Source organism: Thalia democratica, chromosome 6, assembly GCF_965202585.1.
Source record: "Thalia democratica chromosome 6, ktThaDemo2.hap1.1, whole genome shotgun sequence".
Taxonomy (NCBI): Eukaryota; Metazoa; Chordata; class Thaliacea; order Salpida; family Salpidae; genus Thalia; species Thalia democratica.
The window spans coordinates 44,060,712-44,076,916 of record NC_139170.1 but is presented as its reverse complement, the minus strand read 5'-3'; the positions used below and the strand labels follow the sequence as shown (position 1 = coordinate 44,076,916).

Sequence of the window (16,205 nt, the reverse complement as noted above, 5' to 3'; positions counted from 1 at the left end):
ACTTTTTTCTAATATCATTATATTAAATTTAAAATAAAATAAAAAATTATAGTTGGAATGAACATAATCTTTATTCATTCTAAAACATTAACTATTTTCTACAGCTATGAAGCGAGATGTTGAATTCAAGCTGGGAAGTCTCCACAGCGCACTGAGAAGAACCTTGGGAATTTCCCGATTGGGAAGAACAATGAGCCCAATGAGAGGAATGAGATCAGCGAGCCCGTCCCCTCAGAGGTCAGTAAAAAGTTTTAATATATTTTCTTGTCGTGAAGTTTTAAAAACTTTTAAATACTTATAAGTTACATTTACAGTGTATGATTTGTAGAAGAACTGAAATTGTTAAGTTATCAAACACAAATATAATAAACGATGTAAAACAGGAGATGCGGTTCACCATCCAAGAACTTTGACAACACGTTCACCACGACAACCGACGGAAAAGGGGACCCAATCCCCACAACTGGATCTCCGGAACGCAACCCAGACTTTACCAGATCTGCTTCTCCAAGGTTTTAAAAATATAGATATAGATATAATAATCTAATTCAAAATTTTATAGGCTTTTAGATTAAGGAGGCTATTAAAAAACTATCCGAACTTTTAATTACCAAAATAGTTTGTTTTAAGAAGATTTCCATCACTAAACTTACTATTTATTATATATTAAATTTCACTTAAATTGTAAACGGCTGCATGGAATTATTTATTAAATGAAAATAGTAATCATGCTAAACACCATATATTTTTTAAATACATTCTCACTAAAATAAATTATTATTTTTTTTTTTACTATACTAATTTTACAAACAGTCGCTCAGAGCAACTGGTGCAAGACATTGATCCTGAGGTCGTGAGAGCGGCTCTAAGGGACTTCTTGCAGGAACTCAAAGACACCCAGCGCGAGAAAGACGACGCAAAGATTGAAATTTCCAATCTAACAAGACAGGTATGTTTCGTTTTATTTTTTTAAATTGATAACTTTAAACGTTAATTGTCTGAAAAGTATTAGCTAATACTTACATTTGTTTACTATTAGAAAATTGATAGTGGATTTTACTATTGGATAGATTTAAGTTGAGTATAAATAAAGCTAAACTTTCAAAATTCCAAGCTTGTTTTTTAAGGTATGATCAGAACAAATACAAACGTAATAAATACTTAAACATTAACAAGTATTAAATTTTTAAATTAAATAAATAAACATTCAAACAGTTGATGGAGATGGAGGGAGACAGGGACAGGGTCAACCAGAGGTTGCAGCACCTGCAGAAGTCCTTGGGCGAAGCGGAGGAAGGCAAGAGGGGGGCGCACGGAAGGCTGGCGTCGGCGCAGACCGCGCTCATGCTGCAGGAGGAGACCATAAGGAGGAACGAGAGGGAGCAGAAGCAGACGGCGGAGAAGTTGGCAGGCCTGGAGAGGACGTGCCAGAGCAACGAGGCGGAGAGAAGGTGCTTGCAAGTAAGTAGACAGTCTGTTGTTTTAGTGTCCACATTTCTTCTATTTTTTCTTCTCATATATGAATTAATTTTAGTTTATCTTAGTATGCGGTACCAAAGTTAAGAAACTCTTATAATTAAGTAGATAATTTGTAAACTTTTGAAGTTTGTAATAACCTTTGTTCTGCTTATTTTTTTGTATTTAAGTCGGGTGTATCGAAATTTACGCTACAAATTTGCAAGAAGTTATGTATAAAAATAAATATTTTTTTTTTTTATAAAACCAGGACAAGATAAACAAGATGAAGAACATCGCGGCAAAGAACGAATCAGACAAGAGAAAACTGAAAGAAGCTTTCGAAATATCCGAACAGAGAGCTACTAAGCTTGAACTCGCAAGAAGAGCACTTGAAGGCGACCTCCAGAGATTGAAACTGGCACAAAATGATAAAGAAACTAGTAACCAGGTCGTTAACTAAGTTTTAAAAATTAATTTTTCAACATATAGTAAAGGCATAAGTAAATTTGTGATGTAGTAGCAATAATATATAAAAAAAATGACAGAGTATTCATCAGATATACTAACCAAAATTTCAAAAACCAGTAAAAATATCTTTTAAATTAACATCATCAAAATTTTTACCTACTGTCTAAAATATATTAAAATTGTTTTCTCTTTAAGGTATTGCAAGAAAGATCTTCCAGCTTGCAGTCGAAAATCCAGGACTTGGAAACGAAATGCACTTCTCTGCAACTGACAATCGACAGGCTGAGCAATGCGCTGGCTAAGACTGAAGAAGGAGAAAGTCAATTGAAAGACAAGGTAAATTTTAAAAGTAACTGCATCACCTCCTTCAAATACTTAAACGATTTAAACGAAAATCATTTTAATTGATAGTAAAATTTCCACAAAAAAACTTTCTCAGCCACAAAAATATCTAAACTTCTTTTTCACGCGCAGGTTCAATCGCTGTCGCTGTCGATGTCGGAGAAGGAAGCGGCCGCCTCGTCGCTCACCGAGAAGATCGGCCAGCTGCAGAAGATGCTCACCGCTTCGGAGCACGACAGGAGGGTGCTGCAGGAGAGGCTGCAGTCGAACAGGCAGCAGGCGCAGGAGCTGAAGAAGCAGAACGCGCAGCTGAGCGAGAGGCTGCATTCGACTGTCCACGAGCTGGAGGACTGCGAGGTGCGGAGGACCGAGGTCGAGACTCAACTGAAGGATCTGCAGCAGGTTGCAAAAATTTCAAATTGATTTGTACAGCTTTTGTATGATTTAATTATAAATTTGAAAACAATTAATGCTAAATACGTGAATTGATTTAATCTTAAACTTTTTTTTTTTGAAATGTTTACTTAAAAAAAATAGATATTAACTGCATATTTTTTACTTAACCTCGTTGTGGAAAACAACTACAAAATTTGTAGGTTTGCGACAAGCGCCAGGAAGCGGAACAGTCGGCATTAGTGAGGATCCAGAAATTGCAGGAGGAGAAGAGGATCTTGCAGGAGAGGATCACGGGACTTCAGAGGGCGATCGCACAGCTGGACAGCGAGAAGAGAGAAACTCAGAGGGGAGCAGTCAGACTGGAGAAGGACAAGAACGCGCTGCAGAAGACACTTGATAAAGTTTGTTTATTATTTCACAACATTTTATTTGAGGATTGAAAATTATACACTCCAAACATATTTTACAATTAAGTTTTTTTTACCTTAAGTTGGTCAAGTAAGTGTTTTTTTTTTTTCTTTTACTTGTGCTATATATTACTTTAAATAAAAGAGTTGATGAAACAAAGATTACTTCTAACAAAACTACAAAAACGTTTTGATATAAAGAGAGTACTGTAATGCATTTTATCATAAAACTTATAACATTATTTAACTACTTTTTGATTAATGTTAATGCTCGAAAACTTAATTTATTTGATAAACAGTTTTTCAATTTTAGTACTTTTACTATACAAATAGCCACAAGTTGTTCTTATCAAGCTATTGATCGTAAACAACTCTAAAAGGTTGAGAGAGAACGATTGAAGACTGAAGAAGAGTCGATGAGGCTTGTTGAGGACAGAGGAGTTTTGGATAGATCTTGCAGAGACCTTGAATGCGAACTAGAAGATGCAAGAAAGACTATACAAGTAAAAAATATTAAGTTGAGATTTGTTATTTAAAAAATCAGTTAAGTAGTTTCAGCTAAAGAGTTATTTTTTATAATTTTTTTTTTTTAATGGTTTAAATTATGCAATTTAACACTTTAATATTTGAAATATTATATATAAGTCTAAAAACCAAAAAATAAAATGAAGCTAGATAAAATTTATTTTCAACCATAGAACACCAACAAACTTTCTAACAGGCGATGCAGCAGCAGTTGTCAGACACGGAGCAGGCGAACGCCAAGAGGCTGATCGAAATCACCACCAGGCACCGGCAGGAGTCGGAACTGGAGATTGAGAGGCTGAGGACGGCTCAGATTCAGTCGGAACGAACACTGGAGGCGCGCGAGAGAGCTCACCGGCAGCGCGTCAAGGGACTGGAAGAACAAGTAAGTTGTGACGTCACATTATTTGATTACTTTTACTGTTTGCTTCACAAAATAACTTAATTGCTACTGTTTTTTTTTTATAGCCTTAAAAATTTGTTAATGAAAAATTTTTTATCTTATTTTATTTGTAAAAGCTTAAATAATATATTTAACTTAGTTTTTTTCTTTCGTTCTTTGATAAAATAAAATTATTTTTAAACAAATATTTCCTTTTTTAGGCAGCCACCTTGAAGGACCAGCTGAGTCAAGAAATTAGGAGAAGGAGACACTGAACAAAAACAAAGTAAAAGTTCTTCATTGTACAAGCGAGGGCTGCTTACTAGAATCAAAATCTTACATGTCTTGCTTGTCGAAAGACCTACTTTGAAATTAGCTTGTTTAAAATACTTTTACTTGTTTTGAGTTTCGATTAAACGAATATTTTTCCTAAAGACTGTATTTTTTACGCTGTGAGTTTTTTTTACTGTGCTGATTTTACGTCACTGTTAAAGGATTTATTACGTCACTACATTTCAAATATGACGTCACGAAACACTAGTTAACGAAGCTGTCGATACTAGCTTTCAGGCTGTGATAAAGTTGACCTCAACTAACATATTTTTTTTTACTTTTTACATTACTTTCACCTTTTCAAACCATTTTTAGCACTGTGTTTATTTCATTTTTGTACATTTTTTAGCTTTTTAACGTTTATTTTTTCTTTTATTGTCTTCTTTAACTAAAAAATTCTATAAATTTTTGTATATACGATTTCAGTAGCTTTTTTATCTATCCTAGTTTCTGTAAAATTTCTAATTGGTAGTTATAGCTGTCATCACTATTTTTTGCCTAATTTTACTTTCTGCGCTAATTGACTGAAAAGTTTAAGAAAATTGTTTTCCGTCCTCTAATTTCACTTTTATTTTTTGCAGACAAGTACTTTCTCTTATAGTTACTTATTAAAACTTTCAGTTTTCGTATAATTACTTAGAAGTTGTTTTTTTTTTTGTCGCAATGCTTCGAAAAATTTTTAATAAAGTTTGTAACAAGTACCTATTGTAGTTTTTTTTGAATTACTGTTTAGTTTTTTTTTAATTAGTTTCAGAGTAAAGTTTAGAATAAAAAAAGAAGTATACTTTTTAAAACACCCTAATCTTTTAAAACTTGTCGATTTATTAAAACAATATGGATAAAATATTTTTCAGCTTTTACTCAGGATAAGTTTATTAGTTAAAAGATTTTATCTTATAAATTTATTATAATTATGATACTTTATTAACAACTAAAAACCTATTTTTATTTCTAAGAAGGTTAAAAAAAATTAAAAAGGCTATTTAAGTGTAATAGTAAACAAAACGCTGTTTAACTTCATACAATACTAAAATTATAGTATTGCCTTGGTCTTTTTTAATACCAAAATACATGTCGTTAATTTCATTGTGCACATAGTCTATAAAAAAAGTAACCCAGTAATTCAAACATAGTGTATTGATAAATTGAGATAGCAAGCACAACTATTAGACTCATAGATAAGTAGTACATATTTGAAACTTTCTAAACAGTTTATAAGGTACACTGAAGTTAAGCTTAATAACTAACTTCAATTCGTTTTAATAATTGTAAATACCATTAAACATACAGCTCTGAGTCTAATCAGTGATTTTACTGATGTTTTAGTAATAAAAATTTAGCATTCCTTTCCACTTAAAACGAAGGTTGCTTTATATAAAGAACAAAAATCACAACTCATTGACGTTTATTTATTTTCTATTATATTATTTTTTTTTAATAAACTTGATCCAATAAATTAAGTAATTTTTTTATAATTTTAGAGTGTTGCTTAATTTAGAGCTTCACTATACTGAAATTAGTTTTAGATTAATGAAATTTATTTAATCTTAGTTAAATAAAAAGCTGTTTATTTAAATAAATATTGATGAAACAATCAAAATATTAAGAAAAAACTAAATATAAAAAAATCCTGCATGTTCTTTTCTTTATTATCCATTTATAATCTGACACATACAAATTTATAATTTAATAAAAGTAGAATGTTTAACAAAGAAAATTATCGGACAATATTTTATTCATGTTTAACATACTACATTTAGTGGTTGTACTGATATTAAAGTGAGCTTAAGTTATTTGTACTTAAGTAAAAAGAATTTTTAGAACGCAATTGTATTTACTATATCATATAGTCAATTATAGTGCAATAGCATAGACTTTGTTGATAATATTCATTTTATTGACAGAAATTAATTATTAAACACAAAACAAACAAGATAACTTTTAACTTAGCACAACATGATAAAACAGAATTACATTATTTAACAGAATTGCTGTAAATCGTATAACTTAAGAATAATTGTTCAAAAAATTAGTTGCATTTTATTTAAGGATGCACTCAATCACTTTTTGTTGAAAACCTTCAAAATCAAAATTACAATCAATATTACAAATACAATCAGAAGTACTAAAACTGCGAAATACCTTATTTACAGTATAAACGAATACAGCTAGAACAACGGACAAAGCGAGTCTTAGGTAGAAAGTAATTTGTTTTTCGAAGTTTTTATTTTTCTTGGGAGGTCTTGAAGCTGCAACATCAGAAAAACGTTCACCGATCAGCCTTAATGGTAAAAGTTTACCGGTAACACAGCTGGTGTTTTGATCATCAACTTCAGTCGGGCTACCAACTGCGGGTGGTGTTTTGAGAGGAGAATTCACATAAGAACTGTTGGTACAGTGACCATTTTCAGATGAGTTATTATGCTGTGGTAAATTTAAAGTGTCCACCTCTGTTACATTATTCTGCACCTCAGCCATCACCGCTTTATGTTGACGATTTTTAGCAGAGTTGTTTGGTTTAGTTTGTAAGTCAGCAGAGAAATCTGGATTGCTAATAGTCGATGGATCACGATCTTCAGTATTGATATTATCAGCAACTATATCTTCGGGTCCTGTTTGTTGATGTATCTCTTTTAGATCAGAATTTTGATTAGCATGTGTCAACTTTATCCTTTTAATTTGTTTTTCTATCGTGTCAATTTCTAGCTGATTCTTTTCAACAGAACCGAAAGTCAGTCTAATAAAATTTGATATATTCTCACCATGAGCATAAATATTTTCAATCTCCCTATATCTTTTTATTTCCTCCAACAATGTTAACTTTATCCTTTCAAGACTAAACACAACTGATGATATTTTAGGCAATCGTCGAGCTAGTACTAGTCTACCGGATTTTACAGCAATCTGTAATTCATTACTTTCAATTGGATTGTCTCCGGCATCAGAAGACAGGGCACTAGTTTGCGGATCACTATTATCAAATGATTTGTTTTCATTATCGGATGCAGAACCTGGGTTGCTGGTGACATTTTGTACAACTGGATCGTTTTCAACAGCCACATTGTTTTCACTTTCAAAACTTTCAGCAGATTTCAGTTGATCTTCACCTGACATGACGACTTCAACTACAAAGAGCTGCAAAAATAACATGTTATAATTTTTAAAAAGTGAAAAATTGAAAACGAAAAGTTAACATAAAATAAAGTCATTATTTTGTTTATGAGACCTATAACTAAGTAAAAGCCTACATTTTACAACATTAAGGAAATTAAAAGCAGAACTACTTTTTTCTGAACTATCTAATTTGTAAAGAAATATCTTTTTGCAAAATATCTATTAGAAATAAAATAATGTATTTCAATTGAAAAAAAATTATAGAAGTATAAGTATTAAGCTGCAGATTAGTATCTAACAAATTAACATGAAAGTTCATTTCAAGTAAAAATAGTTATCAATCATTCAACTAAAACAACATTTAGAAACCCTTGCTAGATTTATTTTAGTGTGTTAACTATTTAGTTTCTTAATTAAACAAGTAAAAAAAAACTTAGTGTTTATGTAACTGCTAATTACATTAAACACTAAACTAATTTTATAAAAACCAAGGAAGATAAAACTACTACTATTAAACTAACAATATTTAATCTTTAACAAAACAAAAACAAATGTTATAAATCTTATTTTCACAACTAATTACACTAAAAAATGTAAAGAAATATTGTTAAATAAAACTTTAAATATAATAAAAGTTTTGTTTAATTGAAAAAAAAGTACTCGGGTAGGAGTATTATCCTGTAAATTTATGTCTAAAGTATTAATATAAAATCAAATTTCATAGAAAAAAACTAATGAAAAAACATGCTATTATAACGTAGTATTTATACCCTTTGCTTGATTAGTTTTCTTAATGCTATGTAGATATTACGTACTTACACTCAACAAGTTAATTGCTTAATGTTTGTGTAAATTATCTATGACACAAAATTATAAAAGCCATGAAACTACTATTAACATGAAACTCTAATAAGTTGTTCACAAAATTGACTTTTTCAGAAACTTTAGTTTTAAAACTTACGATCTAAATCAGTAAGTATTAACTATACAACATTTAAAATAAAAGCTAAATTTTAATATAAACGTTAGTAAGTATGACTTCATTTCTTCAAGGAAAATATTATACTAAAAATGTATATATATTTTTTTTAATTTCACACATAACATAAAAACTTTTAAAATTTTCCGACTCTCGTTGATTAAAGTTATTTTTTGGTAAATATGTTAATGTTAGTGTAATGTAAACTGATCATTATTTAAATACAATTTTTGTATTTAAACTAACCGACATTTAACATGTAATCTAATACTTTTTTATAAACTTTCAATTTAACCCTGAGTACTGCATTTAAAAACTTAGGTTTAGTACGTTATAGTTATATCTAACTGTTGTTGTTGGTATAAATGAATATTTATTATATTATAAGTATTACAACCAAGTTATACAATTTTTATATTCGAACTAAACTTTATAACTCTACTTTTTTATTAAAGCAGATTCTAGCACGCCTTTTATTGGGTTTTTTTAGCTCTCAAAGCTTCGATTTTTTTTTCACTAAAAACTAACCACGTCAATATAATTTATCATTTACAATATAATACTTTATATTTTTTTATCCTCAAATATACTTTAACTGTACTAACGTTTAATCTAGTAGATTTTTAATGGTAAAATTTGTAATTTAAATGGTTAAATCAAGTTCTTTTTAACTTGTGTTTCAAACTTAAATATTTATTTACCAGTTGTTAATATTCACTAGCAATATCAAAAGATATAAAAAACTTAGTTGTTTAGTTTTTTATTTGTTGAAACTTTTCTCTAGCCTGTAATTTATTTTGTCATAAAGTTTTAACCAAATGTTAACACTAACACTAGCTGCAATTTTAATTGACATTACTTTATCAAAACTTTTTAGTACTCGTTTAAACTTATAAATTGTTTTGTTTTATATCCAATTTTTAGCCAACAATTAACATATATTTACACTATTATCTACATGAATCAATAGTTTATTTTTTTCATTTTACTTATTTATACTCTTGATTTTGTTTAGCCAGACACTACTGTTTATGACATGAAATTGTAATGATTATTAAAATTTAAAGTTAAAAAAACATTTTTAATATTTAAATTTGTTAAAGCTATAACAAACAAATGCTTTAACACTTAAATAGACACTTTCATAATTTATAAAAGTCATTATTAAAACAAGTTTAAATAAAACTGTAGTTCTAAACAAGTAGAGTATGTGCTACCCCACTCTAAAATTCAAACAAAAGACGAAAAAAATTGTCAAAAACATGTATTAGAAATTTTTATTTATTGACAGGTATATCCCTTAGTTTACTTTTAAAATTTTGTCATATCATAATATATGCTGAACTAGTAGTCAAAATGATTAAACCTTGAATGTTAAACTTAATGTTTATAGATTTTGTTTTTAAGTAAATTTATATTTAAAGTTTCAACAATAGAAAACAATACTTGTTATTTCTATTACAGCTCATTTCTGAATTCATAAAATACGTCATCGGCAGATTATGAACATTTCAGACTGAACCCAATTTGTTTTATAATTATTCTTCTAAAACACTTGGCCATTATGAGTTATGTAATGTTTTTAATACTTTTAATTACGTTTTTTCCACGCAACTGAACTCAAAATGATTACGTTTTTCTAAATAGTATAGATTTTGGTGAAATGCATTTTGAAAAGCTCAACAATTATAATAATAATAATATAAGTAAATAAACGCTATTGGATAATTTTTTTACACACGAATTAAATTGTAAAATCTGACCTTTTTTTACTTTAATTTTATTATGAGTTAAATATTATTGAATATTTTAGGCCAAACTATTTTTTGTTCAAATATTAGTTAAATAAGCTGATTAGTATAGTGATTTTTAATGTAGCAAAACGCTTTTATACAATAAGAGTCAATAAAATTAAACATTAATACAATACTAACCGTTTTATTTTGTTTTAAAGAATGTATGAGATTTGCTTACTTCAGTTTTACTTTTGGTGGCAAAGGGTAGAAGAAGTTTTACATTATGTAACAAAATAGAACTAAGAGAGTACAAAAATGGTCGTTTTATTAGCAACAAAATGGTCAATAAGATATCAAGGTTGAATATGTCTTAAATGTATTAAAAAAAAAAAAAAACTTAAATTTAGTTTTTGCGCAAAAAAAAAGCCATGTACCCCAAAATAAGTTTCATGCACCCCAAAAGTATCGTGCACCCTAAAAAAAATTTTTGAACACTAGTTTGCACCAGTGTACACCGTGCCGACCCCTGGCTTATACATATACACCTGAAAAATTACTATCTTCTAGCTTTTTAAAAAAATATTTTAACTAGTCAATGAAATAAGAGTTATTAAAACAAGTTTTTCAGTAATTTTGTTTTTTAAAATACGTTAACAAACTTCTAATAAAACTTTGTATCTTATAACTATAATAAATAAAACTAAATAATTATATTTTAACACAAAACTATCATTTATTAAAAACAAAAGGATCACAAAAAAGCTTGCTTAATAAAACTAAACAAGATGTTTAAAATTTTAACTGTTTATAAGAGGTATTAAATACTAACTAAGCATAGTAGACTTTTATATAAGCTCTCTTTAAATAATTAAAAAAAAATAACATTTAACTACTTAAAAAAATTGTCAAAAAGTTTTTAACACTTTATTTAAAAAGGCAACTGAGATAGGATATTTATTAGAATTATAGTTAAATAATCCAAAACAAATTTGATTAGTTTTACAATGAACTTAACTGTAGTTTTTACATTTAACCAATTAACTAAAAAACCAACCGAGTTAATACGACATCACAATGATTTAAACAAGTGGGTATGATGCTTGAGTGGCGATTCCGCAGCTGTTCTGCATATCACGTGACATCTTGATGTATCTCTTCTCACCCAACGATGATCCACAACTGTGGAGGACCGATGTGGAAACTCAACTGAAGGATCTGCAGCAGGTTGGAATATTTTTAAATTGTTTTTGTACAGCTTTTGTATGATTTAATTTTTTTAATTTGAAAACAAGTACGGCTAAATACGGCGTTTGATTTACTTTCATAGATTTTTTTTGACTTGTTTAATTTTGTAAATTATCTTAAATTTGTTGTGGAAAACAACTACAAAACTTGAAGGTTTGCGACAAGCGCCAGGAAGCGGAACAGTCGGCATTAGTGAGGATCCAGAAATTGCAGGAGGAGAAGAGGATCTTGCAGGAGAGGATCACGGGACTTCAGAGGGCGATCGCACAGCTGGACAGCGAGAAGAGAGAAACTCAGAGGGGAGCAGTCAGACTGGAGAAGGACAAGAACGCGCTGCAGAAGACACTTGATAAAGTTTGTTTATTATTTCACAACATTTTGTTTGAGAATTTAAAATTATACACTCCAAACATATTTTACAATTAAGTTATTTACTTAAAGTTGGTCAAGTAAGTGGTTTTTTTCATTTACTTGTGCTATATATTACTACATATAAAAAATAGGTTTAATAAAGATCCCTTCTAACAAAACTACAAATCTGTTTTAGTATGAGATCATGATGTAACGCATTTTATCATAAAACTAATTAGATCATTTTAACTACTTTTTGATAAACTTTAATGCTCGAAAACCTAATTAATCTGATAAAGGGTCTTTCCTATTGTAGTACTTATACTTTATAATTAGCTTCAAGTTATTTTTTATCAAACAATTGATCGTAAACAACACTAAAAGGTTAAGAGAGAACGTTTGAAGACTGAAGAGGAGTCGATGAGACTTGTTGAGGACAGAGGAGTTTTGGATAGATCTTGCAGAGACCTTGAATGCGAACTAGAAGATGCTAGGAAGACTATACAAGTAAAAAATATTTAATTGAGAATTGTTATTTAAAAAATCAGTTAAGTAGTTTCAGCTAATGTGTAATTTTTAATAAACTTTTTTTTTTAATGCTTTAAAATATATGCAAATTAACATTTTGATACTTCAAATATTAAAATAAGTCTAAAAACAAAGAATAAAATAAAGCTAGATAAAATTTATTTTCAACCATAGAACACCAACAAACTTTCTAACAGGCGATGCAGCAGCAGCTGTCGGACACGGAGCAGGCGAACGCCAAGAGGCTGATCGAAATCACCACCAGGCACCGGCAGGAGTCGGAAATGGAGATCGAGAGGCTGAGGACGGCTCAGATTCAGTCGGAACGAACACTGGAGGCGCGCGAGAGAGCTCATCGGCAGCGCGTCAAGGGACTGGAGGAACAAGTAAGTTGTGACGTCACATTAGTTGATTACTTTAAATATTTACTTCGTGCAGCTGTTTATTTTTTTATAGCTTTACAAATATCTCAATAAAAAAGTTCGTTTTTTTTTAATAACTTAAATATTATGTATAACTTAGTTTTGCTATTACGTAATTTTGATATAAAAAAACTGTTTTTAAACAACTGCTGTTTTTTTTAGGCTGCCACCTTGAAGGACCAGCTGAGTCAAGAAATTAGGAGAAGGAGACACTGAATAAAAACAAAGTAAAAGTTCTTCATTGTACAAGCGAGGGCTGCTTACTAGAATCAAAATCTTACATGTCTTGCTTGTCGAAAGACCTACTTTGAAATTAGCTTGTTTTGAATACTTTTACTTGTTTTGAGTTTTGATTAAACGTATATTTTTACTAAAGACTGTATTTTTACGCTGTGAGTTTTTTTATTACTGTGCTGATTTTACGTCACTGTTAAAGGATTTATTACGTCACTACATTTCAAATATGACGTCATGAAACACTAGTTAACGAAGCTGTCGATACTAGCTTTCAGGCTGTGATAAAGTTGATCTCAACTAAAATAAGTTTTTTTTTTTACTTTTTACATTACTTTCACCTTTTCAAACCGTTTTTAGCACTGTGTTTATTTTATTTTTGTACTTTTTTAAGCTTTTTAACGTTTTTTTTGTTTTATATTATCTATTTTAAATAAGAAATACTTTAAATTTTTGTATATACGATTTCAGTAGCTTTTTTTATCTATCCTAGTTTCTGTAAACTTTCTAATTGGTAGTTTTAGCTGTCATCACTTTTTTTTTTGCCTAATTTTAATTTCTGCGCTATTTGACTGAAAATTTTTAAGAAATTGTTTTCCGTCCTCTAATTGCAGACAAGTATTTTCTCTTATAGTTACTTTTAAAACTTTCAGTGTTCGTAAAAATTACTTAGAAGTTGTTTTTTTTTTGTCGCAAAGATTCAAATTTTTAATAAAGTTTGTATTAAATACCTATTGAGATTTTTTGTAGCTACTTTGTATTTTTTAATTAATTTCAGTGTAAAGTTTTGAATATAAAAAGAATTACACTTTTAAAAACACCCTAATCTTTTGAAACTTATCGATTTATTAAAACAAAATGAATAAAATATTTTTCAGTTTTTTTTTTTAGGATAAATTAATTAGTTATAAAACTTTATATTATAAATGTATTAAAATTTTGATACTTTATTTACAACTAAAAAACTTTTTTTGTTTCTAAGAAGTTTAAAAAAAATTAAAAAGATTATTTGAGTGTAATAGTAAACAAGCAGCTGTTTAACTTCATACAATACTAAAGTTTTAGTATTGCCTTGGTCCTTTTTAATACCAAAATACATATCATTAATTTCATTGTACACATAGTCTATAAAAAAATAACTCAGTAATTTAAACATTGTGTATTAATAAATTTAGATAGAAAGCACAACTATTCGACTCATATATAAGTAATGCATATTTGAAACTTTCTAAACTGTGCATAAGGTACACTGAAGTTAAACTTAATAACTTACCTTCAATTCGTTTCAATAATTGTAAATACCATTAAATATACAGCTCTGAGTCTAATCAGTGATTTTACTGATGTTTTGTAATAAAAATATGGCATTCCTTCCCACTTACAATGAAGGTTGGTGTATATAAAGAACCAAAGTCACAACTCATTGACGTTTATTTTTCTACTATTATATATCTTTTATTTTTTTTAATTAACTTGATCCAGTAAATAAAGTAAAGTTTTTATAAATTTAGAGTATTGCTTAATTTAAAGCTTCACTATTCTGAAATTAGTTTAAGATTAATGGAGTTTAGTCACTATCGTAAATTTTTAATCTTAGTTAAATAAAAAAGCTGCTTATTTAAATGTATCTGATGAAACAATCAAAATATTTAGAAAAAACTAAACAAGAATAAATCCTGCATGTTCTTTTCATTATTAACCATTTATAATTATAGACAAACAAATTTATAATTTAATTAAAGTAGAAAGTTAAACAAAGAAAATTATCGCATATTTTATTTATATTTGGCATACAACATTTAGTGGTTTTACTGATATTTAAGTAAGCCTTATTTATTTAGAATTTTTTAGAATTTGTAGAACGCAGATTTATTTACTATACTATATACTCAATTATAGTACAATAGCATATACTTTTTTTATACTATTCATTTTATTGACAGAAATTAGCTATTAAACACAAAACAAACAAAATGATTTTAACATAGCACAACGTGGTAAAACAGAATAAAGTTTTTTCAACAAAATCGCTGTAAATCGTATAACTTAGAATAATTATTCAAAAAATTAGTTGCATTTCATTTAAGGATGCACTCAATCACTTTTTGTTGAAAACCTCCAAAATCAAAATTACAATCACTATTACAAATACAATCGGAAGTACCAAAACTGCGAAAAACCTTATTAACAGTATAAACGAATACAGCTAAAACAACGGACAAAGCGAGTCTCAGGTAGAAAGTAAATTCCTTTTCGAAATTTCTTTTTTTCATGTGAGCATTTGAAGCTGCAACATTAGAAAGACGTTCATCGATCAGCCTCAGTGGTAAAAATTTACCGATAACACGGTTGGTGTTTTTATCATCAACTTCAGTCGGGCTTCCAACTGCGGGTGTTGTTTCAGGAGTAGAATTTTCGTTCACATAGTGACCATTTTCAGGTGGGATGTTTTGCACAAGTCTTGTCAAATCTAAAGTGTACACCTCAGCTATTTTTTTGTCCAACTCGTCAACTACCGCTTGCCGTAGAAGGCATATACCAGATATAGTTGATAGATCTCCCGATTTAGCATGAATATCAGCAGGGAATTCAAAATTGGTACTAGTCGATGGCTCAGCATCTTTAGAAAAGATATTATCAGCACTAGAAGTTTTTTTGAGTTCAAGTTTTTCTTCAGCAAGATCCAACTGAATCATTTTAAGTTGAGCTTCTATTTCGGCAATTCTAATTATTTTTATTCTAATACAAATTAAATCAAACTCATCATAAGGTTTTGCAGCATCCATAAATTGCTCTATATCCTTTTCCAACATTGACTTTCTCTTTTTCAATTCGGACACAGATGGTGATAATTTTTGCAACAGAGTAGCTAGTTTTAGTTCACCGGATGTTTTAGTTTCATCAATCTGTAATTCATTACTATCAATTGGATTGTCTCCGGCATCAGAAGGTAGGGCACTAGTTTGCGGGTCACTATTCTCAAATGATTTGTTTTCATCATTGGATGCAGAACCTGGGTTGCTGGTGACATTTTGTACAACTGGATCGTTTTCAACAGACAGATTATTTTCACTTCCAAAACTTTCAGCAGATTTCAGTTGTTTTTCACCTGACATGACGAATTTAACTGGACTACTAAGAGCTGCAAAAAAAACATATTGTAACTTTAAAAGAAAAGATTTGAAAACAAACATCTAACTATGACTACAAGAAAAGTAATTTTGTTTAACTTTATTATCAGACCTTTATTTAAGTAAAAATCGAATTATAAAATAATATGACTTT

General features: G+C 29.2%; 2 protein-coding genes across 4 annotated transcripts in view; both read left to right on the top strand.

Annotated features, from left to right (window-relative positions):
• Positions 1-4,888, top strand: part of LOC145838502 (uncharacterized) — a 30,190-nt gene extending 25,302 nt beyond the window's left edge. For all 3 annotated transcript variants that reach the window (XM_082946108.1, XM_082946109.1, XM_082946110.1), the window contains 11 exons: positions 105-237; positions 384-512; positions 814-949; positions 1,216-1,461; positions 1,727-1,906; positions 2,122-2,262; positions 2,401-2,670; positions 2,865-3,065; positions 3,452-3,574; positions 3,793-3,981; positions 4,200-4,888. In XM_082946108.1, coding sequence (XP_082802234.1) covers positions 105-237; positions 384-512; positions 814-949; positions 1,216-1,461; positions 1,727-1,906; positions 2,122-2,262; positions 2,401-2,670; positions 2,865-3,065; positions 3,452-3,574; positions 3,793-3,981; positions 4,200-4,253 — 1,802 coding nt within the window. In that variant the 3' untranslated portion in view covers positions 4,254-4,888. The remainder of the gene's footprint in view (positions 1-104; positions 238-383; positions 513-813; positions 950-1,215; positions 1,462-1,726; positions 1,907-2,121; positions 2,263-2,400; positions 2,671-2,864; positions 3,066-3,451; positions 3,575-3,792; positions 3,982-4,199) is intronic.
• A 6,398-nt stretch (positions 4,889-11,286) lies between these two features.
• Positions 11,287-13,404, top strand: LOC145839115 (rootletin-like). The gene is made up of 5 exons (XM_082946724.1): positions 11,287-11,364; positions 11,539-11,739; positions 12,121-12,243; positions 12,462-12,650; positions 12,849-13,404. Exons 1-5 carry the CDS (start codon positions 11,287-11,289, stop codon positions 12,900-12,902), a joined length of 645 nt encoding a protein of 214 aa, XP_082802850.1. The 3' UTR covers positions 12,903-13,404.
• Positions 13,405-16,205: the final 2,801 nt, after the last annotated feature.